This window comes from Dermacentor variabilis, chromosome 8 (genome assembly GCF_050947875.1).
Source record: "Dermacentor variabilis isolate Ectoservices chromosome 8, ASM5094787v1, whole genome shotgun sequence".
Classification (NCBI taxonomy): Eukaryota; Metazoa; Arthropoda; class Arachnida; order Ixodida; family Ixodidae; genus Dermacentor; species Dermacentor variabilis.
In genome coordinates this window covers 118,640,167-118,666,464 of record NC_134575.1, presented here as the reverse complement: position 1 = coordinate 118,666,464, position 26,298 = coordinate 118,640,167, and the positions used below count along the sequence as shown (strand labels likewise).

Genomic DNA, 26,298 nt, shown 5'->3' with positions numbered 1-26,298 from the left:
ACGTGCACTTTTCTAACAGATTTCATAAAGTGCTTATACGCTGATATATCAATTTCATATAGTTTCATCTTCTTTTTTTCCCTAAACGATATATGTAGCAGATGAAGGCACTGTACACTGAAGATGAGGTACAGGAGTAGGCGCATATTACGAAGGTGCATTATACAGCACACCTGTAGGGACCTGGATTTCAGTCACGTGTCTAATCAAAGTCCTCAGACTCTCCGCTGGAGTGTTTTTTGAGGAGATTAGAAATGTTAAATAATAAGAAAAGTAGCGGTAAACTCAACATATGCAATTTAGTTAGTGATATAAAGTGAGAAGTGTCTGTAATAAATGAAAAATGTTTTAATTCAGATGCAATCGCTAACCCAGCAGATAAGGTTGGCGACTTAAACTGGCAGAAAACTTGTACGAAAAACATTCAACCGAGTTAATTTCAGAACATGAGTATGACGCGATAAACACAGGCCCCAAATGCATATGTAATCGTTCACATTGTTGCATCAGGATATTCTGAAGAAGTCCTACACACCACGATGTGTGCAGCGCAGTTTCGTGACTACATGGCTAAGCTTTTTGATGCACTGAAAGCGGACAGTAAGAAATTACTCCACCAATGGTGCGGAGTGCAATTCGCACAGGCTGAATACGCATTTTTTGAAAGCTCGTCTTAAAGCAAAATGACTGCTTTTGTTGGTTCTCGCCCCAGAGGTATTCGGTTCGCCTTTTTAGCCTGAAACCACCTATGTCTGTCCAGTATTAGAATGGTAATAAGTTTGTCTCTAGCTGTAAAAACGCAAGCATTCACATAACTGCGGCTACGTTCACCGTTGTTCATGCAAGCTATAAGAAGCAGTTGGTATTCCTTACTGAAATATATATCTGGCTCTGCATCGAGATCGCTTGTTTATGTGTGTGTGTGTGTGTGTCTTGTTCTCTGAATACTTCTTACGCGACTGGAGAAAGGGGAGAGGTGGGGTTCCCTTTCATGCCTGCGTAAACGTTTAATACTGAATGTGATTCATTTGATAGAGTCACACGTGACTGGCGTGCGGAATTTTTTATTTTAACATCTACTGTTGTGATGCTACTCCAAGACCAGCGATTGGCCGTCCAGCAGGCCCGCGCAGAGGCCGCCAGACAGCGGGTGCCTGCGCGGCAGACGCCCGCTGCGCGCTGATGGGCATTCTGCAGGACCTTTCATAAAGTTTATGCAATCCAATCTACTATTGCGTGCGCCGTAGGGGCCAGAAATAAATAAATGTGCATAATTTCTTTTCTTTCGAATTCATTGGAGCGATATTGCACGATCCGGACGCACGCAAGCTTCCTTTGCATTCGCAATCGCCTTTCTTGTGACACAATGTTCTGGACGCTAAATAAAAAAATCACCAGACACGGTACGAGTTTCAAAGGAATTGCGTCAAGATGTAAAAAAAAAGATGGTAGACTTTTCCGCTCTTTCACTATATGTAAACCATTGAACGCCCTGCGTTTGACCGAAACCATGTTGCGCGATTATCGTTGCGATGCTATTGCTCGAAAGAGAGAAAACTAAACGGCCAATGTGGGCTTTACTACGTTGCTTTATTTGTGAACCATCGCAATTTAAGCCAATGTGGTTCCGCCCCCCCCCCACGCTCATCATTTCTCTTTCCCAAAATTGCAGTCCTACAAGTAAGGCCAAGATAACTCATCGGACTTACTTATGACCAGCCAGACTTACTTATGACATCAGGGGCTATGGGACGTATTTTAGCATGTTCTGTCATCCACTAGATACCGCAAATACTTCATGAAGAATCCATTATGCACGTGTAAACAACTATAACATGAAAGCGTCCAAATATGATCATAGAACCACCGCCTACGGATGTTTCTATCGCCACCGCCACGTTCTGTTTGGTTATGACCCCAGTATATCGCCGATTAAACTGTATAAAGCGAAATTCACATTTCTGCCTGCAGGCCGGCCGCTATTTTACCAGCTTGTCTGTACACTGTCTAACCCAATGATATGGTCAAGCTCCATAACTTTTGTGCAATCCTAAGATTAATATCAGCTGGAAATAAGTGAGCTGCTATTCGACGCGTCATTGCGGAAGCGCGCAGGCATCAAAATGCGGTATTTCCGTACGGTACAGGCAAAGTGGGCGACACCTGCATGTGGCGGCCATTTTTCGCCAAGGCGTGCGGGAACTCCTAGAACACATCACAGCGACAGCGATGAGACAATTTGTATTGCCTGTATACCTCTCGCTTGGTTAGTGTGATCCATGATTAGTGTGAGCCCTCATTTGGTAGTGCAACTGCCGAGACTTTCACCACAAACAACCGCTACCCAATCAATAGATACGCCAACATACCCGCCGCCCGGATGCTATCCTACTTCAAGACACCAATAAAGCCCCCACCATGCTCAACCGTTATCAAACCTTCCATATCACCCACCCTCTTTGCCATGTCTCCACTCTAGTGCGGTGTCGAATCCCTGTTATTTAACATGATCTCCATAGTCCTCACATCGAACATCTATTCCTCGAATTATTTCCCAAACGTAAACGGAATGAATGCATCTTCCGTCTGAACATTTACAATAGCCCCAAGGACAAAGCAAAGTGTCGCTTCCACACCCTCTTTAAGAAGGCTCTTCAAGTAGCTGCAACGCACCCCTTACTCATGAGCGGCGATTTGAACCTGGCCCATGCAGGCTGAGGCTACGTCCGCACGGAAGCTGCAGCTTATAACCTCTGGCAAGATTACCACGACTTAGGCCTCACGCTTATCACGGATCCCTCCTTTACCAGACGCCTCGGTACCTCCACTACCCAGGACTCTACCTTCGACCCCACCTTCGTCAAAAATATGAATAATGCACAGTGGACCAATATCCCGCAAGACCTGGGCAGCGACCATTATATCCTTGCTATCTCTTTACCCCAACTCGCTACCACCCCAGGCCCACTAAAGAATTCACCATTACCGACTCGGATGTTTTTCGAGAGATACGCATAGGTTCTACATCAGCAGAAGGCATTGCCGACATTAACACCTGGATGCAAGCGCTACGCACTGATGTTCAAACGGCCATTTGGGGGTAACTACAGATGCCCCAGTTGAACACTTAGATAGCCACCTCGCCCATTTTCTAAAGGTTAAGGCCTCCATCTTACCTCGATGAAAGGGGCAGCGCCTAAACCGTCGCCTCAGAAGTAAGATCTCCAAACACAATACAGGCATCTGGGTGCATTGTAAAATCCTCAGCCGGTAACAATGGACTGAGCTGTGTAACACGGTGGATGGACAACTTCATCGCCCGTCCTCGTGGAAACTCCCCAAACATCTGCTTGACAATACCACCAGCCGCCCCACCCAACAGGATCGGTCGCAGGAACTCCTTTATACGGAGACCCTTAAGCAAGGTTCACAACAGGCGCTCGACTACCTCTGCACCAGATATATCTCCACAGGACAAGTCAGTCCGCACAGCACTTACATGGACGATCCCAACCCTACACTAGACGCCGATTTCAGCAAATGTGAAATACATGCTGCTCTTCGCAAGCTTAACGCCCGTTCTGCTCCATGCCCAGACAGGGTCACTAACAAAACCCTTCGCAATGTCTATGACGAGTCCGTGTCTCATCTGCCTGATTACATCAACCATTGCTGGCTCAATGGCGCCCTCCCAGCTGCCTAGAAGACTGCCAACGTTATCCTAATCCCAGCGCCTGGCAAACCATCTAGCCTCAAAAACCTAAGGCCCATCTCTCTCACTTCATGCGTAGGTAAAGTGATGGAACACGCCTTCTTAGCATGCATCAACACTCACCTCGAAGACAACTCTCTCTATCCCCACACCATCATTGGATTTCGCCCTCACCTTTCTACTCAAGACGCTATGTTACAGCTCAAACCTCAAGCGCTAAACGACCGTTCATGTAACATGAAAGCCATCCTCGGACTCGACCTCACTCAAGCCTTTGACAACATTTCCCATGCAGCTATCCTTGACCAGGTCTCCCACCTCCACCTGGGCGAGCAAGCCTGTAATTGCATTCCTGACTTTCTCTGCAATCACACAGCCACCCTTTCGGCCGGGGATTTACGATCAGACCAGCTTCGCCTTCGCAGCAAAGGCACCCCGCAAGGTTCAGTTATCTCTCCCATGATCTTTAACTTAATCATGATTGCCCTTGCCCACAACTACAACGAGTTGGCAATATCAACCATACCGTCTACGCCGGCGACATCAATATCTGGGCGTGCCGAGGCAGGGATGGTCAAGTGGAGTCAGCCCTCCAAACGGCGATTGACAAGGTTGAAGCCTATCTCCAAGGAAGTGAACTGCGCTGTGCGCCGGCTAAATCGACGCTTCTTCTCTACAAGCCCATTCAAAGGGTTCGCCATCCCAAACACTAATCTGATCGCCGACCCTCTGACGCCATCACCCTACGCTTTCAAGATGGCAGTCCTATCCCATACGTCCCTAGTATCCGGGTCCTCGGTCTCACCATCTCTACCAGCGGCTCCAACGCCTCGGCTCGCGACAAGATCTGTGCCCAATCTCACAACACCCTACGCTTTCTTAAACGTATCTCTAACCGACGAGGAAGACTCAAAGAAGGAAGCCTTCTCCACCTCGTGCAGTACTTTGTCATATATCACATTAGCTACGTTGCTGCGTGCCTCGACTGGTATTGGGCTGAGCAAAACAAGCTTGACGCCCTCATACGAGGGGTATACTAGCAAGCACTTAGCCTCCCACATTATACCAGTACTGAACTTTCCAACCAACTGGGAGTTCACAACACCCTTGCCGAACTCATTGAAGCCCAACAACGCTCTCAGCTTGAACGGCTCACCCTTACTGAAACGGGACGCTTTATTCTATCCACGCTTGGCTTCACCTACCATCAGAAACAGGACCCCAAACAACCGATCCCGACTAACATCCGTAGCTGGATCTACATAGGCCCTACCCCTAGAAACATGCACCCTGAATATAACAGGCCCCGGCGCCAAGCTCGGGCCGGGGCTATCATAAGAGCCCTTGCTCAGGGACCTGGCGTCACATTTGTTGATGCAACCCAATATTCCCACGCCACACGATTTGTGGTGGCCGCCACACGGGATGGAGTCCTACACCACGCCTCCAGCGTCACTACCCTAACTGCCGAGACGTCTGAAAAACTGGCCATCGCCCTGGCCACTCTAGATCCCACCTGTCACACAATCGTGTGTGACTCTCGCTCAGCCGTCACTAACTTCAGCAAAGGCCGTATTTCTTCCCATGCTGTTCGCATCCTCTGCCAGGCACCACACTCTAAAGACAGCACGATCGCCCTGACATGGATCCCGGCCCATGCGGGCCCTGTCAACTCACGCCTCCGCAATCTCAGCGATGTCACCCACTCCATTGCGCAAGGCCTAGTCAACCGCGCCAGAGTCGCTGGCGACGAGGTGAACACCAGGGACAATCTGGCCACTTATACCGATCTTGTTAATGCCGTTTACCTCAGTCACCGAACCTTCCCCCACCTCATCTCAAGTTTAGCCGGGCGCAGGCTATCACCCTACGTCTACTCAAAACAAACACGTACCCTTCACCCGCCCACTTCCCCCTTATATTCCCGGATGTTTACACTACCCCCAACTGCCGGTGCTGTGGCATTCACCCGGCTACGCTTCCGCATATGCTGTGGCAGTGCCCAGCACAGTACACACACATTGACATCATGAACCTGTCGTCAAAGTTGCATGAGGCTCTGCTGATTGGGTGCGTAGTCATCAAAAGTGGGTGCGTAGTCATCACGAGAATTCAAGGTGAAGCGGGAGCCATGGGTGCTGCGATGTTCGACAACGCTATTCCTTAGAGTCTGTGCTTTGCGAGCATTGGCGTCTCCCGCTAAATTGGGAAAATGACGCGCGACCGCAAAACGCAAACTCTTTGTTTTGCGCACCGCGAATGTGAGCTAGGGCGCACGTTATGAATTGCACACGCTAAACGCTAGTTCGCGCTATTCCAAAACTCTCTGTTAATTGGGCATGCGGGAGTAATATAACATGATCCCACACAGCTGTTGCTGTAAGGCAACGGTGGTCTCAAAACGCACAATTTATTCAGTAAAGTACAAAGGGACAAAAACGGTTACGACAGTTCACTACTGCAGCTCTTTGTGCGTACCCAATTTCTTCCTAATTAAGTTACCCGCTACACCTTACCCGAGCTTATCTATTTTATGTATAATATGCGCACAAAGATATACAAGCCCAAAGGACACACTAGACTAGGCTTACGCAGCAGCTGCATGTGATTACGTATGCACGTCACGTCAACGTTTTCAAGTAAACATTCATTAGTTATTTCGTTACCACGCCTATTCAAATCGATCATCGGTGATTGATGCTTTAAATCACCGATTTCAATATGCTAGAGCTGTTTATTATCCACTTAAGGCCATTCAATAGTTAGTACAGGCACTGTACTTTCAGACCCAGTTTAAAGGTTCCCGCTACGTTGAGGCTGAGATTTTCGACGTATCTTTATGCGAACTATTGTGCATTTGCTGCAATGAAAGTGGGCGTGGCGTTCACCCTCTGCCGCACTCGAGAAAGAAGCCTGCCGCTCTTGATTATTCTTCCCTTGCACCAATACTTTGTAATGAAGTGGCTCCCAGCAAGTCAAGAATTAAATTACATCGCCGGCTTTGTCGTACGACAGTGCTGAGGGGTGATAATCAACCGAAAAAGAGGCCAACAGTTCACTGGCGACCTTTGGTTTGAAGCCAGAGTCCTTTTATTCCACCAGAGTGTACTTATGTAGGTTCGCCGCATGTCCGACATGTGGTTTTGGCGTTTTTATCCAGCTGCCAAGATTTTTGCTTCCAGTTGTCTCATAAAATCCCGACAAGGGGTACTGCCGGCGTTATTACGCCGTTATCGAAAGTCGCTTTCACGGCGTCGTCCCGCGCGTCCGCGTCGGGAAAAAAAGTGTACCGCTCGAAACAATGCTGCGCCCATACTTGATTTTAGTGATGAGGACTCAACTTACAATTACGAAGATTTGACGATGATGATGATGGTGATGAGGTTTAAAGTCAGCCTGGAACATCTGCAGCTGTCCACCAGCGAGTTTCGTTCACGACCTTGAGTGCTCTCCCTCCTTATGGATGTTTATCTGCCGATCTTTTTGCACGACCTGAGAGATCTGCTGATTATATTCTGCGTTCATACGTCACTTGGCATTGACGTGCTGCCATTGGCGGCAATGAAACTCCCGTGCATGCCGAGAAAGCCACCCAAAGCACATCTCGGCCCAGCATTACGGAGCAGCGCAAGACAGTTTAAAACGGCGAGGAATTTCTCTGTACTCTTTTTCACTGCAGATGTGATAAAGACAATCTGAAAAAATGGAAACAGATATGCTTGGATGCCCAATTCTGCAGTTGCCCAGCTACGCTGAGAGCGATCGACCCTAGAAAGACGTGCGTGATTCCAGACGTACTGGTGAAGTACGTTCTTTGAACTTCAAACCGGACCATCTTCAGAAGATGCTCTTCAGGAGATGGCAGAATGAAGGAACAGCCAAATGTTTTGCTAGGACCGTAATGTTGAACAAAACCAGATGTTATATGGAAAAAGTGCGGATTGCACACGTGCGTCCCAAAATCCAGGAACTGCATAATCGCGTTTCACCAACGATGAAGCAGTTACTGGTCTACATTTTTTTTTGTATTCGAAGAACGGCAGTGTTCTGAGCAGTTATTCTTTTTTCAGACAGTATTCCTGGCTTATTCATCTTATAGATGTATATTCTGAATTTCCTTTGATATTAGTGATATTAACTGGCACCAAAAATCGCACATTCTAGAATGTTTATGTGTTACCTAGTACATCTTTTCTTTTGCAATATATTGTTACGCATGAAGAAAACGAAGCTTAAAACGACAGAAAGTTGAGCTAGTTGGTAAAGATTCATTATGCAAAATAGAAGTGAGGCGTGCGGACAGGACACATGAGTAGAGAAGTGGACAACACGAACGCGGCGTTCGTGTTGTCCACTTCTCTACTCTTGTGTCCTGTCTGCACACCTCACTTCTATTTTGCATAATGAAGAAAACGAAGACCAGTGAACGTGCTTGCGGTCCCGAGTGGAAGAAGAAAGAAGAATACGACGCTCAGTTGATAAACCAGCTGACCGCTCTTGCGCTCACCTTCGCGACCTAAAGTAAACGGTCCCCTTCATCCGTAAGGGTTATAAACGGTCTCCTTCGCGCGTAACAAAGTGGTGGAGGTGCGGGGTATCGCTCAGAACAACGGAACCATCACTGCCGCAGCTTCGTCGAAGCCGTCGACTTGCCGGCCTCCCGCCATCAGCCGTGACCATCTTCGACATGCCAGAAGAAGGAGCCACTCCGAGGGCAGCGCCTAGCAGTCCGCTGCCATACTACCGATTTCCACCCACCTTCGGAGGCAAAGTGGGGGAAGATGCCGACGAGTGGCTCGTCCACTACAAACGAGTGAGCAAATCCAACGGGTGGGATGCAACCGCTCAGCTCACCAACCTGGTGTTCTCCCTGACCGATACCGCCCTCGTGTGGTATGAGAACCACGAGGACGCGCTTACGACGTGGAAACATTTTGTTGACGAGTTAAAGGCGTGTTTTGGGGACTCAGTCGCCAAAAAGAAGCGTGCGGAGCAGACACTGTCGCAACGGGCGCAGCTACCAGGTGAGACATGCACAACATACATCGAAGAAGTGTTAAAGCTGTGCAAGGTGGTCAATGCTCGCATGTCGGAAGAAGATAAAGTTGGGCATTTGCTGAAAGGAGTGGCTGAGGATGTGTACAATTTTCTAATTGGAAAGGAGAGCCTCAGTTCGGTGTCCGACGTCATTCGGCACTGCAGAACTTTTGAAACGCTCAACATGCGTCGGATTGCGCCAAAGTTTGGTCGGTTGGCAAACGTTACGACGGTTGCCAGTGTGGACACGAGTCCTTGCCTCGACCTTCCTTCAACCATCCGACAGATTGTCCGCGAGGAACTTTCCCGCCGCGAAGGGTTGTTGCATTCCACTGTTGACCACCATGGCGTGTACACGCCACGTGAGGCTATGACGGCGCCACATTCGGCCCCTTGGCAAGCGATGGTTACCGCAGCGGCCGTGGAGTACAGCGCAGCCCCACAGTCGAGGATGACAACACGCCCGCCGACTCCGCGCTATGACCAACGCACTAAACGCACGTCTTCTCGACGCCCGATGTATCGTCGTGACACACGCCACGAACCAACCCACTACACGCGAGAAAATGATAATATCCGCTTCATCGACGAACGACCAAGGTTTAGACCTCTCCCGGTGTGTTATTCCTGTGGTGTCCCGGGTCATATATCGCGGTTTTGCAACCAGCGTATGACCACGTGGTATGGCCAGCCGTCAGAGTTTTCTCGGCCCTCCGAACGGCCACACGGTGCCCCGTGGCCAGCACACGCATCGTCTGGCGACGACTATTGGCCGAGCAGCTCCCGGAATCGCTCCCCAGCATCTGACAGAAGTTTGACACCCCCACCGCAACGTCGTGCTCCCCGTTCTCCCTCACCGCTGCGTCGCACCGCGTCCCCTTAGTCACCGGAAAACTAGCTAGCGCGGCCGATGGAGGTGAGGTCGCTGGAGACGTGCTACTGACAGAAATACCTCCTTTGTTGATGCTGAAAAACAAAGTGCGCGTGCTTGTAGATAACGTCCCTGTGATGGCTCTGGTGGACACAGGCGCAACAATTTCGGTCATGAGTGTCTCTTTTAAACACGTGTTAGGGCGAAAGGTTTTGTTTAAATGGGACGAAGATTCAAAGTTCTGTGGAGTGAGCGGTGAGCCGTTGCGACCTATTGGTGTGTGAAGTGCTGACGTATTTTTGGGAGGCCATGTTATTACGACAGAGTTTGTAATTATTCCTCGGTCGACCCATGATGTTATTCTCGGCATGGACTTCTTGCGGGAGTGTGGTGCTACTGTCGACTGCCGCACAGGAAAAGTATTCTTAAGTGGTAGGATTCCAGTAGGACTCCTGGAGAACCCTGTAGACCGCGAAACTACACTGTGTGTTTGTGGTGATACGGTCATACCTGCATCATCTACCGTTTGCGTTCCCGTTGTCTGTTGCGGCGCCGATTCCGACTGCTTCGAAGCTACCGTAGAACCGATGCACTTTAACTGTATGAAGAAGAATGTTTTGGTGCCACATTGTGTGGTGTCGATCAAAGGCGGACGCACTGGCTTATGGACCGTAAACTGTTCTAAGGAGCCCGTTATACTATTAGATGGCATGAAATTAGCCTTCGCCAGGGAACACGCGTCCTTATCAGTGGCTGAACTTACAGATGTGCTGGAAGAACCTGACGGCCACAGTTCGGAAACGGCCCTTTTGTCGATGGTAAATAAATCGCTCAGCACGAGTGAACGCCGAACGTTAGTGGGTGTGCTTTCGAAGCACGTATCGGTATTCGACTTTGCGCAGAAGGACAATATACCTGCAATCCCTGCGTCTCGAATGGGCCATACCATCAACACGGGTTCGGCAAATCCGATTAGACAAAAGCCATATCGTGTTTCACCATCAGAGCGCCAGATTATCAACGAACAAGTGCACGAAATGATGAACTAGGGAGTCGTACAAGAGTCAGCAAGTCCGAGGGCAGCTCCAGTGATTCTTGTTAAAAAAAAATGGATCTTGGAGATTTTGCGTCGACTATCGCCGTTTCAATGCTGTTACAAAAAAGGACGTGTACCCACTCCCACGTATTGATGACGCAATACACTGCCTTCATTCCGCCTCTTACTTATCCTCAGTAGAATTACGATCCGGCTATTGGCAAATTCCGATGCATCCTGACGACAAGGAGAAGACTGCCTTTGTAACCCCTGACGGGCTCTTCCAATTTAATGTGATGCCATTTGGATTGTGCAACGCTCCGGCAACTTTCGAGAGATTTATGGACACTGTATGGCGTGGCTTGAAGTGGAACATCTGCATGTGCTACCTCGACGACGTCGTCATCTCTGGCCGCACCTTCAGCGAACACAACTCGCGTCTGGATATTGTCCTGAACTGCATCAGAAACGCTGGTCTAGTTTTAAACTCTAAGAAATGCCGCTTCGGAGACCGCCAAACCCTTGTGCTTGGGCACCTCGTCGACAAGGATGGCATCCGCCCTGATCCCCAGAAAACAGCAGCCGTTGAAGCGTTCAGTGCACCGCGCTGTGTCAAGGAGCCCCGTAGTTTTCTGGGGCTTTGTTCCTATTTCCGCCGATTCATTCCTAAATTCGCCAACGTTGCGTATCCGCTGACATGCCTGCTACGAAAGGACACCCCCTTTGAGTGGACTCCGGAGTGCGACTCTTCTTTTCGTCAGTAGAAGTTCCTGCTGACGTCACGTCCGGTTCTTCAACACTTCAGTCCTTCAGCTCCGACAGAACTCCATACGGATGCCAGTGGCATAGGTATTGGTGGCGTCCTAGTTCAACGCTACGGTGACCGCGAACACGTGATCGCATATGCGAGCCGCTCATTAAGTAGGCCCGAGCAGAATTACACTGTGACGGAACAAGAATGCCTCGCGGTAATATTTGCGGTTCAGCGGTTTCGTTCTTACCTGTATGGACGCCCCTTTACAGTCGTCACCGACCACCACTCGTTGTGTTGGCTTCTGAATATTTGTGACCCTTGTGGCCGCCTTGCGCGCTGGGCGCTCCGACTGCAAGAATACAGTTTCACCGTCTCTTATAAGAGCGGTCGACGACACGCTGATGCGGACTGTCTCTCGCGTATGCCACTTAGTACTACAGACTGTGACGCCGACGATTTCGATCACCTCATGGCTTCTGTGTCACCGCGTTTTCCAGACTTCGACTGCTTCAAAACCGAACAGCGAAAAGACGATAAATTAACACCGCTCTTCACCACTACGACCGCCTCGACGTCAGCAAACCATTTCTGGGTACGTGATGGACTCCTCTATAAGAAGAACTTTTCCAGCACTGGCGCACGTTTTCTCCTAGTGGTGCCGGAGAGCCTTCGCACAGCGATTCTGAGTGCTATGCACGACGACCCTATGTCTGGCCATCTGGTGTTCGGCGAGGACGCTTTACCGGATTCAGGAACGCTTTTATTGGCCTGGAATGCGACAATCTGTTGAGACGTATGTGGCCAGCTGCATGCAGTGTCAGCGCCACAAACGGCCATTTACTGCTCCGGCAGGTATTCTGCAGCCGATCCCGCTTCCAAGCACGCCTTTCCAACAAGTGGGCATTGTCTTCGTAGGCCCATTTCCAAAATCAGCCAAGGGAAACCGTTGGATAGTTGTTTGCGTCGACTACCTCACACGCTACTGCGAGACGGCGGCCATGCCCTCCGCAACTGCCACTGACGTTTCAACATTCCTGCTGCAATATGTGATCCTGCGACATGGTCCGCCCCGCGTGATCATCAGCGACCGTGGACGACAATTCACAGCGGACGTCGTAGAGGAGCTGCTTCGTTTGTGTGATTCCCACTTGCGTCACTCGACACCATACCATCCACAGACGAATGGGCTTACGGAGCGTACCAACCGAACAATTGTAAACATGCTATCTATGTACGTTTCATCCGACCACAAGAACTGGGATGACGTACTGCCTTTTATCACGTACGCATTCAACACCGCCAAGCACGAGACCACCGGCTATAGCCCTTTCTTCCTGCTGTACGCACGGCCACCCCCGTACACAATCGACACTGTTTTCCCCTTCTGCAGTCACGAAAATCCCACTGTCGCCGAGACTCTCTGCCTCGCCGAAGAAGCTCGTCGTATTGCTCGTTTGCGCACTTTCGCATCGCAGGAGAGATCAAAAGTACGCTATGACATCCGCCGCCGTCCGGTAACCTATCGCCCTGGTGATTTAGTCTGGCTGTGGACTCCAGTACGGAAACGGGGGTTATACCAAAAGCTTTTGGCCACATACGATGGACCGTTTGTGATTATTAGCAGACTCACGGAAGTCACGTATAACATAGCTCGCCTCACGGCGAGTTGTAGAAGAGCTGCCAAGACACAAGTGGTCCATGTCGCCCGCTTGAAATTGTTCACCTCAAGACACATGGATTGACTCGCCCGGCGGGCTTCGTTTGCGACGAGAGGAATGTTACGCATGAAGAAAACGAAGACCAGTGAACGTGCTTGCGGTCCCGAGTGGAAGAAGAAAGAAGAGAACGATGCTCAGTTGATAAACCAGCTGACCGCTCTTGCGCTCACCTTCGCGGCCTAAAGTAAACGGTCCCCTTCATCCGTAAGGGTTATAAACGGTCTCCTTCGCGCGTAACAATATTTTGGGGAAAAGAACATTTCATTATGAACAATATGACATGCTGCAAGGTGTGCTGGAATAATATTTGTAGCGGTAAATATTTTTTCCGAGATCTCAAAAAAGAAGAATCGGCACTTACTCGTGGTAACAAAAGAGTTAAGTGATTTGTAGAATTGGTATGTCCACAATACTAGACTTAAATTCCAATTTGGCCGCATTTAAAAATAATATTCAAAATATTTCCAAATCGCCAGAAACTGGCAAATTAAAAAAAGGAATATTTCCTTTTGTGCATCAAGTAGGCAACTTCTAACTTTTGATCCTTTGGCAGAAGGTGTCACTTGTATCTGTTCTCCCTATCTCCTGATGGCAGTGCATGTGAGCAAACCCAAATATTTATTTTATCTTTAGAGCGATTCGTTGTTACCCTACCTAAAATATGTTTTATTTCATTCAGATTATGATAAGCTGCAGGATGGAGTGCAAGAACGATATAACGCACGCACAAATAACAAGCAAGCAGCAGTGCATCGTGAGTTGAATTCTTCTAACTTTAGTTGCATTTGGCAGCGCGAGTTGCCTTTTCTCCCATGACTAACTGTGTATACAAATAGCACTTGGTATTTATTTATAATTAGTCTAATAATAAGCAAAAATTAAATGAGCAGATAACCATCCAACGTTTTCGTTTCACAATCAAGTGACATATAAAATAACTAATGTTTCTTGCAACCTTGAAAATCGTGTTTTGTATGGGAAAATTGGGGAGTTTCAATATTCCTAATATTTATCACTTCCACTTTAACTGCTACTACTGTAACTGCTATACCTATATGGACAAACCAGTAAGTGGCCATCATTGTAGTGGAAGATGCATGTTCTCGATTCAATTTTGTATGTTATCTTTAGGCGTAAACAAACATCTCACGTTTTGGATATAACTAAATACTTGGTAATTTACGCGTTATCTTGCGCGGCTGACTGTGTTTGTCTTCGTGCTTGTTTCGCTCCAAATATGAACCACAACTTGCCTTCCATATTCAAGAATCAACTATGCTTCACACAATCGGTTATTTTTTTATAATATGTATAGACTTTAAACGTGAGTAGCCTTCCACTCAGTCCTTTTTTTCTTCGGCTATCTACCTGGGCTGCCTAGCTGGCCATGTAACATTTGGATCTGCACCATGTTATTAGTGATGAAATATGTGCCCGTTGGCATCATGCGTGTGAAGCGATCATGGGTGAGCGAACAAAGGTACCACAGCAACACAATGACGACAATGATGCTGGCTTCATGACAAAGATGATCACAAGAAGATGATGGGCTGCAAGATAAGAACGGCTGCATAATCTTGAAACGGGAACGACTAGAAGGACCACGGCAACAATGAGACCATAACCATGGGGTGTGACTGCTCATTATATGCCTAGAATGCATTTATAATTACCACAATCGAAGCAATGACGACGACGAAGGCGACACGTACAGAACGATGAACACGGCGTGGTTACAACGACAGGGACATAGCGATGACAGCAACGAAACGGCGACGCCGCCACGACAGAGGCGTTGCGAGGGTAAATTGTGTCGTAGTAAAGTTTTGCTTTCTGGAACATGTATAGCGTGTACTGTCTGATTCAAGAGGCTTCTAATAACCAAAATTCCCACAGCGCATGTGACGTGGCCAACTTTCACTTAATTAGGTGTCTGACAGGGGAAGATAGGCCAGGCGCTCAAACTTGATGATAGGCAATTCTACAAAGACCAATTTGTACATTGTAAACAAATTTTTCTTCATTGCGGTGGAATCTGCTTGTAGCATGCTGCAATTGTCATTTTCCTCATCAAAATACGGAATGACGGGGATAAAGGGCTATTGTACGTTAGTTAAATCAGAGGTCAGTTGTACTGAGTCTATAATATACAAAACAGTCAAGCAAGCAGGCCACGGGCTCAAGGCTCCTTCAAGAGTTTATGAAGGCACCAAATGATGTGTATCGCTTTAACATACCACGGTTACAGATAAGCACGCCATCCGCCGCGCTTTTCCAGTGCCTATGGTGCTTTGCTGCTGAGGTCTAGATCGCTGGTTTGGTCACGACGGCGCCAGCTGCATTCAGATGGGTTCGAATTTAAAGAATGCTCGTGCATCGGTGCACTGCGTGTGCGTTCATGAACCGCAGATGGACAACATTCATCCCGCGCCTCACAATTCTTCGTGCCTGATGACACAATAATGGTGCTTTTAAATGAAAACTAAGAATTTGTTGACTACGCTACATGTGAGGCCACTGTTTCACTACAGCATGATACTAACTGCTGTGCGTCTGTTCCAGAAAAAAATGTGAAGGGCGTTACGGAACGGTGAAGCTCGAAGTCCTAACGGCCTCCCGGGAGAATTTCGTTCCATTTTTGTCGTCCCGTACCCCAGCCCACAGCCGTACTAGGACCTGCGCCATGCGGTGCTGGCATAATATGTAGCCGTTTCATCCGGATCCCAGAGCTCGACTACCAGTTACTAGGTATGCCTCTACCAATTACTTCGGCATGAACCGCCTCAGGCACAGCACCAACCACATTCCTTCACTGCCCTGCCACCGTGCGGCACCAGACCACCTTCGTTCGGCTTCCAACCCATCGATCAACAGTTTAGCCACTTCGCAGTTCTGGCTCTTGCCTCCCCTGAACCGACTATGCTGTCACGGAGCCCGTGAATCTTTTTGTGCCGGAAACAAGCGCATGCAAAATGCCGGCCCAGTTCACACCTTTCTCGCCAGCGTCGACGTCCCGCGATTGCGGTGACCCCTATCTCAGACCCTAAGCAACCTAACGCGCCGCACGCCAGCGGGCATATCTTTATCTACTTGTCACGTGGCGTTCACTGAGCGAGCCTCTGATAACACGCCATGTCTTGACATTTCATCGGCTTCACCTACATGTCCGCCTTGTTATCAGCGGCCATTACAATCCTCAGGATTGTCCGCAAAGGTCACGGTGTCTAATCAGCTGCTCCCAGACTTCTAACGTGCTCATAATTTCGGGGACCTAAGAATTTCAAGGTTGACACCATTACGACCTCATCCCTGTCATGATGTGCACGCGCTGCATTGCAAAGGGAATGCGAAGACGGCAACGAGAATGACGAGGACGCGGGTACGATCGTGCAATGGCACCGGAAATGTCTAAAAAGAGAAAGAAGAATCTCCGGACAGCCTCATGGCACGAGCGAGGAACGTTTTAGTGGCGCCTTTGTAAGAGCATAGGATGCAGGGAAGAAGGCAGCAGCGGCCGAAGCAGCCTATCGGACGATGATTCTGCGTTCGTATATAGGCCTGGTGCTCCTAAGCCTACGGCTCAACGCATAAAGCTGATGCACGTCTTCGCTGCGTCCAGTGGAGCACAGACGTAAGCCTCTGTGCTCCGAGTCCTCAATTCCTGCCCTACTTTCCTGTCTTGTCTTGCCACGTATTCCAGCCCCCCCCCCCCCTACACCTAGGGTGCCTCAGTACCGTAATATCTACACCGTGAACCCCTCACTTGGCCTCAATGTGTTGCGAGGACTTCTGTCGCCCCGCGAATGTCAAGGCGTACACTTCACGAAGCCTTGCAACCCAGTCGCTTGGGACACTTTCTTTTTGTGTGTGCGAAATACCTCTGCTACAACTTCTTCGACTGCACTCGTTGTGCTGTCGTCAATTCCACGCCTATGTACTCTCCGCGGCCTCCACGATGCACCGGTGCCGGTTACTCTGTCTTCTACGCAAATTGCGAACACTGCTGCAATTTTATATTTCACTTCGGCATTCATAAGCGCAAGTGGCAGCCCAGATCGCACCCGCCACGATCGATAGTGCCACTTTGCTGGGCAAGCCAGTTGGAAGCTATATACTCAGCGCAAAGTGTCACCATCTTTTCAGCTTCATTGGGATCACCCGACAGGCGGCACCACCTTCCCCGGAAGCACAAGTTTAGTGATTCGTCCAGTGTTCCACTTCAGCCGTCGACAGGCATGCTCCTGCATGCAAACCACGCGTAGTCCAAAGCGCCAATGGACGTTGACGCACAGACTATGCTTGCACTACTACCATTCACCAAACCCTCTCGGTGCCCTTCTGCCATACAATTGTTTGGCTACCCTCAATAAAAAAAGACTTCTCGAGTGCAAGGCTTGTATAATTGAGTATGGCCCACCGGGCACGTGCGGTACTTCAATGAACCTGTTCACCGCTAACTGCTGTAACTGGATGTGTTCCGCTGGGGTTGTGCCGCTTTTAAATGAAAAAAGAACAATCTTTAAATTTCATATGGTGCTCGCGGAAATGAGACCGCGTCACATATAGTCAGACAATATTTTCTGAATATACGTGTCTATATGTGTGAATATGTGTGGCTGAATGTCTGGGAATATACAGTGTGTCCTAACTAACGTTAGTGAAGTCCTTAAAAATACAATACAGAACACGCGAGGACGCAACTACTTCTTTTGTGTAAGTAGTGCGTACCGCACTAGGTGCGCAGCTTGTCATTCCAAGTCCCATAATTTAACTATGAATAATTTAATGAGATTATTAACGAAGTTTCTTAATTAGATCATTCAGGGCGCGAATTCGGCAGGAAGGTAACCATTGCATTTTAAAACACCAGATTTTAAAACACCATGCTATGTTTCGGGGAAGTATTTCGCGTTATAAAGAGAACGCGTGCAATATGAGCTTGTCCACATAGTTACGCGCCCACGTGCCACGACAACAGCGGTCTCACGTGTTGCTCGGAAGAGTTAACTCTGCTCAGTGCCTTTGTCCTCCTCCTCAATGCCGCTGCGCACTGGACTGGCTTCACGCAGAAAAGGCAGCTCGCCATGACCAACGCCACAGTCGATGTCTTGCCATTGTCACATGGCAGCTCAGCCAAGCATTGAGCAGAGTTACTTATTCGAGTGCCGCACCACCCAGACGCGTAAGACATGTCGTGGTGCACAGAAGTCTATTACCCCCCTCAACACCCCCTCCCCCCCACAGACATGTACGTGTCTTGGGGTATAGCAAGACAAACTGAGAAAAACTATTAATTTAGTAAAGCTAGCCATGAAATGAGGCATCTTATACAGAGAAAATTCATCTAACACCATTTGCAGAAAAAGTCGTAACTCGCACAAATCTGTTACCAATATTTAAATACTTAAAAGAATGCTTTCGTGGCACTAATACGCCAACGAAGGCGGCGGTCCATTATTTATACCTTGTGTCGTGGAATATTCGAGACGCGCCCAGTGTCACCGCGCGTCGCTGCTCATAGACATAAAAGTGATAACACATTCTAAACGGTAAAACAGAAAGAAACGCACATGGCATTGCCTCCCCCCTCTGCCCCGTGAGAAAGCATCGTACGGACATTGAAAAAGAATGGGAACAAAACAAGAAACTCGTAAGCATCCAATAAAAGATGAAAAAAAAAATATCCGTTAGTCCGCCAACGCTCGCAAAACTTTTTGATGCGCACGACGTCGAAGATGTCAGGTCTCAAGCGGCGTCACTGTCCCGGTGTCACATCATCTGACACAGCCTCGTAGACTAGCGCACCAAGTCGGACATTTATAAGGTGAGTGAGAGGCTAGAAGACTCGTGAGAAATCTCTGACAAATCGCCCGTAATACGCACAGAGCCCCATGAAGCTACTGACAGGTTTATTTTCACTGGTCGCTGCGAAACTATCGACGGCTGCAATCTTTCTTATTAGGGTCCAGGCGCACGCTTTCGCGACCAACTACGTTGCAGAGAAAGACGAGCTGTTCGTAGGCGAAACGACATTTGTATGGCTTGAGAGTGAGTCCCGACGTCTTAATCGCCTATACCGCAGACTGCAGCATGTTAAGGCGCTCGTCGAAGGTGGGTGCGAAAATGACAACGTCGTCGACACATATGAACCATGTCTGTAATTTGAACCAAACAACACAGTGTCCATGATATACTGAAATGTCGCTGGCACTGAGCATACTCCGAACCGCATAACTTTGTAATCGTTAAGCCCATCCGGCGTGATGAAGGCAGTCTTCTCACTGTCCCTCTTGTAGAGCTCAATCTGCCAGTAGCTGCTCCGAAGGTACACCGACAATTACTTGGTACCCAAGAGTCGATCTAAAGTGTCGTCTACTCTTGGAATCAGGTAGACGCATTTTTCTCGTGGCGCTGTTTAAACACCGATAATCGACGCAAAATGGTAGAGTAGCGTCTTTTTTCTTTACGAGCACCGCGGGTGCAGACCGTCGGCTGATATGGTCGCCTCTTGAAGGGCTGAATGATATCGTCGCGAAGCATTGCTTAAACATGTATCTTGATTGTGCAATGATTTCACGCCAAAACGCGTAGGGACCTCTACCCGCGGGAAGAGCCGACCTATCGGTCATAATACGATGCTTGGCTACCGATGTTTGCCGGAATCCTTACGACTTTGAAGACCAGTTGGCATACGCAATTAAGCAAAATTACATGCTTTTGCTACACAACGATAATGCTCATCTGTCTTATACGCATTTCCTTTCTTTAACGCGGCGACTCTGGTACTTCCCAGTAATGAATGGCATGCGCGTTATCAGCACGACATAGCATTCCCGACAGCAAAGTAGCGGGCGCGGCATTTTCAAGAAAGGAAATGCAGCAAGGCAGATGACGACTATATATTCTTTTGTGGCAGATATACAGGCAAAATGGCGTAGTTTTGCCTAAGAGTGTATCACAGAAGAAGGCGACGTAGCTTTGTTGCGTTTGTTGAGGCGGAGCGTGTTTAATGTCGAAGTTCGCATCATCAATCACCGACGACAACTCGTGGCACAACTGAAAGAGCGCTAAGGTGTTGCTTATTTCGGTGAAGTCTTCCAGGAAAGCGACCGGCGTAGTCCTGTTCAGCTGCTCGTTATCCGCACAGCCGAAACTGGTCATCAGCACAGCCGATGTGCCTTGACGCAGGTGAACAACCCATGCGACTCAGCTGCCGATCACGAAGCAGCTGTACGTTTGCTTGCAAGATCGCATCGCCGCTTCAGAACGCGTAGGTATCGACAAGTGCCATGGCGCTCGCATTTGGCGGCATGCTCACTTCATCGTCAAGGATGGTGAACGTGGCGCATTGACGAAAATTTCTCTGCACTGTTGCTGACTGTTTTGTCGTCAGTGTAATGGTTTTTGTTTGTAGATCGATCCCCACACCGTTTTTTGTTGAGGAATTCCATCCCGATGATAACGTCGCGAGAGCACTGCTGTTGGATGATGCATTACACAGTGCAGGTGTTACCATGAACAGCCACTCGTGCAGTGCGTCGTCCAGTCGGGGTAATGAAGGGGGAATCCTGCCATGCGTATTTGAGGACCCTCCTAAGCAGTTTAGACTTTCTTGAATTGGGCCACAAATCAAGAACTAACGGCGGAGTCGTCGGCCCCTGTGTCGACGAGTACAACCACTACACATCCGTCTAGGCTATATTGCAAATTGACACTTGGCGTATGGTTTCGATGTCAGTTGGTCACGGCTCTGTGGTCCGTCACTTGGTACGATCACGGCTGAGTTGGGTGGAAGCCTCGTGGCAAGGTACTGCAGCGGCATTCAGTCTCGTCATCGAATTTGTGCTGTCAGGTCGCGGCTTCGTGTTTTGTGGTGTCGTTGCGTAGGTTCGCTGCGGCGTATCATTGGGTCGTGTCATCGGAGTGTGGGGTTGCGTCGGGGTTGAAGTACGGTTTTTAGGTTTTCGTTCGAGAGCGGCGTCACCTCCCGACGTATCTGGCTATGGCTTCCCCTACCAGGATACGGCGATCTCCTCTTCGTATAAGCTTGGTACATCGTTGACGAGTCGGTTGGTAGGACGACAGTGACCTGAAGTGAGTGGGGCCACATCTTTGGTCGCTCGAAGGTAGGCCTCAATTTCTCGAGGCCATTGGCCAGGAAGGGGTCATAGGGTGCTGACGTTGCACGCACGAGGACCCATCTGACGGGGGGGGGGGGTATTCTCGAATGAGATGGCCGGCTTCGCCACAATGAAAACAAAGTGTCGTCGCTCTGAAGTTTTCCAGACGTCATTCTGTATCGGGGTGGTTTGACAGAATGTATTTGAACGGGCGGCCTGCTGCGGGCGTGGCGGCGGCGGGTAGGTGTGGCTGCGATGTGGTGGCGTGAAGGTTTCTCGTGGCCAGCTCGTTAGCCTCTCTTGGCTTTGTAAAGCGGCGCTGAAAGTGAAAACCCGCGCATCCTGGTAAGGTGGCGATAGGAACGGTGCCAGTTTGGTTGGATCAAGTATTCCCAGAACTTGCTGTATGTCGTCGCGTGCGACGTCAGTGAGTGAGGAAATTTCTGGTTGCACACCCGGTAGCAGCGTGCGCAGCTCATGGCGTGGTGTCCCGAAGAGCCACCACGGAGACATTTCGGGGATCGCTGCAGTCTGACGGAGGCGCCAACATTTCCCGGTCGTACTGCTTTGCGCGAAGCTCCAGCATATTCTCGATGGTGGCGGCTTCGCTATTCCACTCGGTGACGGTGGGTCGCGAATGAGAGCTACAGAAAGTTGCTCCTTGGTGGTCTTCAAAGGGTAGGGAAGCTTCTTGTCTTGAATCATGCGTGTGTCTGCGCGGCGCAATATCTTTTGCATTTCTACCGCAAAGACGGTTACGGACTAGTTTGGGTGCTGCTGGCGTATTTGAAGTAAAGCCTCAGCTAACCCATTGCGCAGAATACTTGCGAAAGTTGCAGATAACTGCCTTTTGAAAGAATCACACATTGCCAAGGACAGCTGCTGGCCCTCATAGGCGTTTCAAGCGGAGTCTTCGAGGAAGAAGAAGACGTTCCGAAGTTTGTTTTCGTCTGACCACTTGTTGAAGGTTGCAACTCGCTCGTCGTGCTCCAGCGAATCTTGTACATCCTCACAAGTGCTACCGCTCAAAAGTAGAAGTACTCGCGGCTGCTGGGCAACGAACGCTGCAGGTGTAGTGACGTTTGCAGTGTAGTGACATTTATATAGTCGAATGGTGATTCACGCGGCGGCAAGTGGCAGGTAGTGGTCCCAATTCAGCCGGCTGTCGCTGCAGTCCCCGGTTGATCCGAGTTTCTACCTTTTCTCTGGAGGTGCCTACCGTGTCACTAGCTCCAGAGGCACTTGGGTTGGTGTATAGGCTCTGTGGCGATGTCGGAAGCATAAGCACCTCCACCAAATGTCACGTAGATGATGGCGAGCTGGCTGGTACGCAAGCACACAGAAAGGGACAATACATAGGCAATAAACCTAAAGCCAGGTAATTGGATAAATTTGTGCCAGAAAGCAAGCGAACGAACAACTCAGCGATGGTGTAAACAGCCAGCGCGCACGGCGTTCTTCGGATCGCGCCAACGCAAGCCGTGGTACCTTATTTAAACCTTGCGTCGCGAAATATTAGAGACCCTTCCACCGACGCCACGTGCATTGCTTCGTGTAGACAGAAAAGCGATAACATGTGCACACGGTAATGCAGAAATAAGCGCATGGGGCAATATTTAGAATGAACAGCCGCCCAAACAGCCCCGCTGTAAACCTAAAAAAAATTGAATTGTGGGCTTTTACGTGCCGAGACCACTTCCGCTCTACATTATAGCTTAGCTGTGCTTAAACGATCTGAACGAAGGGAGAAATGACCTGGTGAATCATCGTGAAGCAAACCAGAAAAAAAAGTTGATGCACATTTCGCATATCCCGATTATTAATGTATAGAGGGAAACAATCATACAAGCATATTTGAAACAAGCAGATTTCGTATGCAGTACTGTTTGAGGTCCTGTAATGCCTGATAAAGAGGAGCAATATGTTTGTGTAAGTCGAGGGATTTTTCGGTAGTGACTGCAGCAAGTTTATTGCTATTGAAACGACATGACAACTGATTTATTGTACACCTATGAAAAAACAGTGCAACCCCGTGTGTTAGGATTGGAGCCGATCACCAAGGCAATATAATCAAGCGACGCATGCACAAATACTCTCAAAATACCATCATTCACAGATTAAGCACTGGTATGGTTGTTCTGTGCTTTTATGTATGCTTCTGAAACCGGATGGTTAGAGCATAGGGCTGCTGCGCTAGGGGTCCGGGACTGTAAACCCGCCATTTGACATTTGCTTTGATACCGCTAGCGTGAAGACATTAGTTGAACAGAGGCACCGAAATGCACTTGTTTCGGAACCAAGGTTACTTCAGTGGGTTATGGCTTAGCGCGCACAACGCCAAGCCAGACGCACCATCCAGCGTACTCAAGAGGAGAGAACACATGGTGCAACCCGGAAACTTAGGCTTGCGACACAACCGGCTCCGGGGCAGTGGCTACCACGACAACTGTCATTGTGAAAAAACCGAGGAGATAACTAAAGGATGCTTCGCAGTTATCGCTTTAAAATTGTGCAGCGTATCAAGCAGCATTGCTACAATTTTGAGTTGGTACGAAAGGACAAAAATATGTAGAGTTATGTGATATCCCTTGCTTTATGTATATGCGTTCATTATTTTCATGCTTAAGCCATAGACGGGGCCATACGTATATTAACGGGGATACTTCAGTTTTAGCATATTAAGTACATTATGTGGCATGAGAATGACACTGCAAGTCGACATTAGGCTTACACTCTTTAAGGCCTGTCACCTTGAAAAACGGTTTTTATGGAAAATAATCGGTTTTGTGCCATTTCTTTTTTGAGAGTGGCGCGCCCTTTGCATTGGGCACTGTGCACGCCGTACAGTGGTGTTGTTCAGCAACAACAGGCAGCGATCTTCGTGACACGGGCAGCCAGTTGGACCCGGCTCGCATGCGCCACGCGCACGAGGTGTCACGCGAGGAGAAGAGGAAGACGGTTCGAGCCCAGTTTGAGAACGCGACTGCCGCGGATTCCTGCACGACCGCAGTGACTTTTGCTTGTGGGCACAAGTTCGCCTTTAATAAATATCCTTGTTTTACTAACATCGTTACATTTCTGGTGGAGGTGCTGGGTATGAGTCGAAGCCCCACGAACGAAAGTCAGCGTAGCCCCGACAACCCGCGAGTCCATGCCGTGGAACTGATACCTGTACACCTGCGGGCCAGCCGCCGTCTTCGAGGTGACTCGCCCGAATTCGGGCTTCTTTTCATGCCAAGAGAAACTCCGACAACGGACGCCGCCACAATGACTACCCAGGTAACACCGGCACAGCTAGTCGTGAGCCAACCTCGCAAGCCGCCAACATTCCATGGTGACTCGTTCGAAGACATGGAAGATTGGTTGGAACTGTTCGAGAGAGTGGCGAGCTTTAATGAATGGAATGAGAGACAGAAGCTCCGTAACGTATATATCGTGTTGGAGGACTTCGCAACAACGTGCGTTATGAAGTAATTTTGCAAGAAGAGTTACGTTTCCATCTTAGGACATTGAAATATAATGAATCTTTTTCCGGCACCTCCAGTTTGCATCTCAAACCAAGACAGAAGGTTTTTTTCATTTCAGAACATCAACAATTGCCTCAGAGATATCGCTGGATTAGAATATTACGCATTGTCAACCTGTTGTAGTACACTATAAAAGCTATTAGAAGCATATTGGGTAAACATAGACAATTTCCTATGTTCGAACTCCTTTTTTCTCAAAGTGTAATTTCATGCATATTATAGTTACGTATAGTTACGCGAGAAGTGATAACTTTTTTGCAACAAATATTTTACCATGATATGTTGTGTGCTTTTTCTTTATACATTAAGCCGGGAAATGAAGCAGAGCGACGAAACATGAGTGGTGGCTTTTCGTATTATTGGCAATTGTTTCGGAAATAAATTTGCCACGAGTCTCACTTTCCGGCCTTTTGATGATAGTCCCCTTTTGCTCCAACATATGGCTATCGTAGTGGTTGGTGGCAAAGTTTATTTTACCATTAGATACCTGCACCGTAGCATTTGTTTAGTACCTAACATTTCACTGTGTTGACTGTTGGCGCCACCGTCATATTTTGCCAAATCTTCATTAATATAACAAAGTTTACTTTTTGATAATACAATCACCTGACAGGTTCTAACTACATATGCTTTACAAGAAAAAAAAAACGGAATGGCAGCTTTGTGACTAAAATTGTAAATTTTTCTCTCGAAGGTGGCAACATACCTTAAAATTAGGAATACAGTATTTCTTTATCGATAAGTCGCCTCTGTGCAGAATATGTTCTAGAGCTTCCTAAATCATGTTGGCTAATCACTCCCTTATTTACAGAACACGAGCCACGAAGCAGCTCATCTAATGAAAATAAATGCCAATTACACATGCCAGTTGGGTGTCTGCAACGGTGATGCTCAGTGTGTACCTTCCGGGCTATATATTGTCTGCTGGAAACCAGCAGAGTTTCCACCATACGACAAGTACTAAAGATATTCGCGCACATGGCACAATATTGCAAATATATGTGACGAGTGATACGGAAGAGAAGTCACTCAATAAAGATGCCCCTTCAATGTAACCTTGTTTTATGGTTATTGAGATACTTCGACAAAAAAATAAAAATCACTATTTTATACGTTATATTTGCAACATCCTAATTCCCATTTTTTCTTGCTGTGTGATAGGATTGCAAGACACCATCGACAAGAGACATATCTACTGCACAATGTGTATCCACCCCCCTCCCCTCCCCTCCGATTGACAATTGGGAGCCCCTATTTGTGCACTTGCATTGGCTTTACTGCAAAGCGTTACCTGGGAGCTTCGCGACGGGTTTCGCGTGGTGGCAGTGGCTGGCATCAAGTCCGTATCGAGTCTCTGCCCGAGAACAGCCAGTAGCGCAGCCCGTGTCGGAGCCCAGAATCGGCGATATTAATAAGGAGGCTAAAAGATTTCGCTAGTGTTCTGAACGCACCAGCGGAGAGGAAGTTATTTACTAGGATAGCCAAGGACATGGCGAAGCCACAGGCTAACCAGTTTCCCGCGC

The 26,298-nt window shown here is 48.5% G+C and overlaps 1 protein-coding gene across 1 annotated transcript in view; it reads left to right on the top strand.

The window, feature by feature from the left end:
* LOC142591251 (uncharacterized) overlaps positions 1–25,741 on the top strand; it is a 35,964-nt gene extending 10,223 nt beyond the window's left edge. The window contains exons 3-4 of the mRNA XM_075703590.1: positions 13,808–13,882; positions 25,587–25,741. Coding sequence (XP_075559705.1) covers positions 13,808–13,882; positions 25,587–25,739 — 228 coding nt within the window. The 3' untranslated portion in view covers positions 25,740–25,741. The remainder of the gene's footprint in view (positions 1–13,807; positions 13,883–25,586) is intronic.
* Positions 25,742–26,298: the final 557 nt, after the last annotated feature.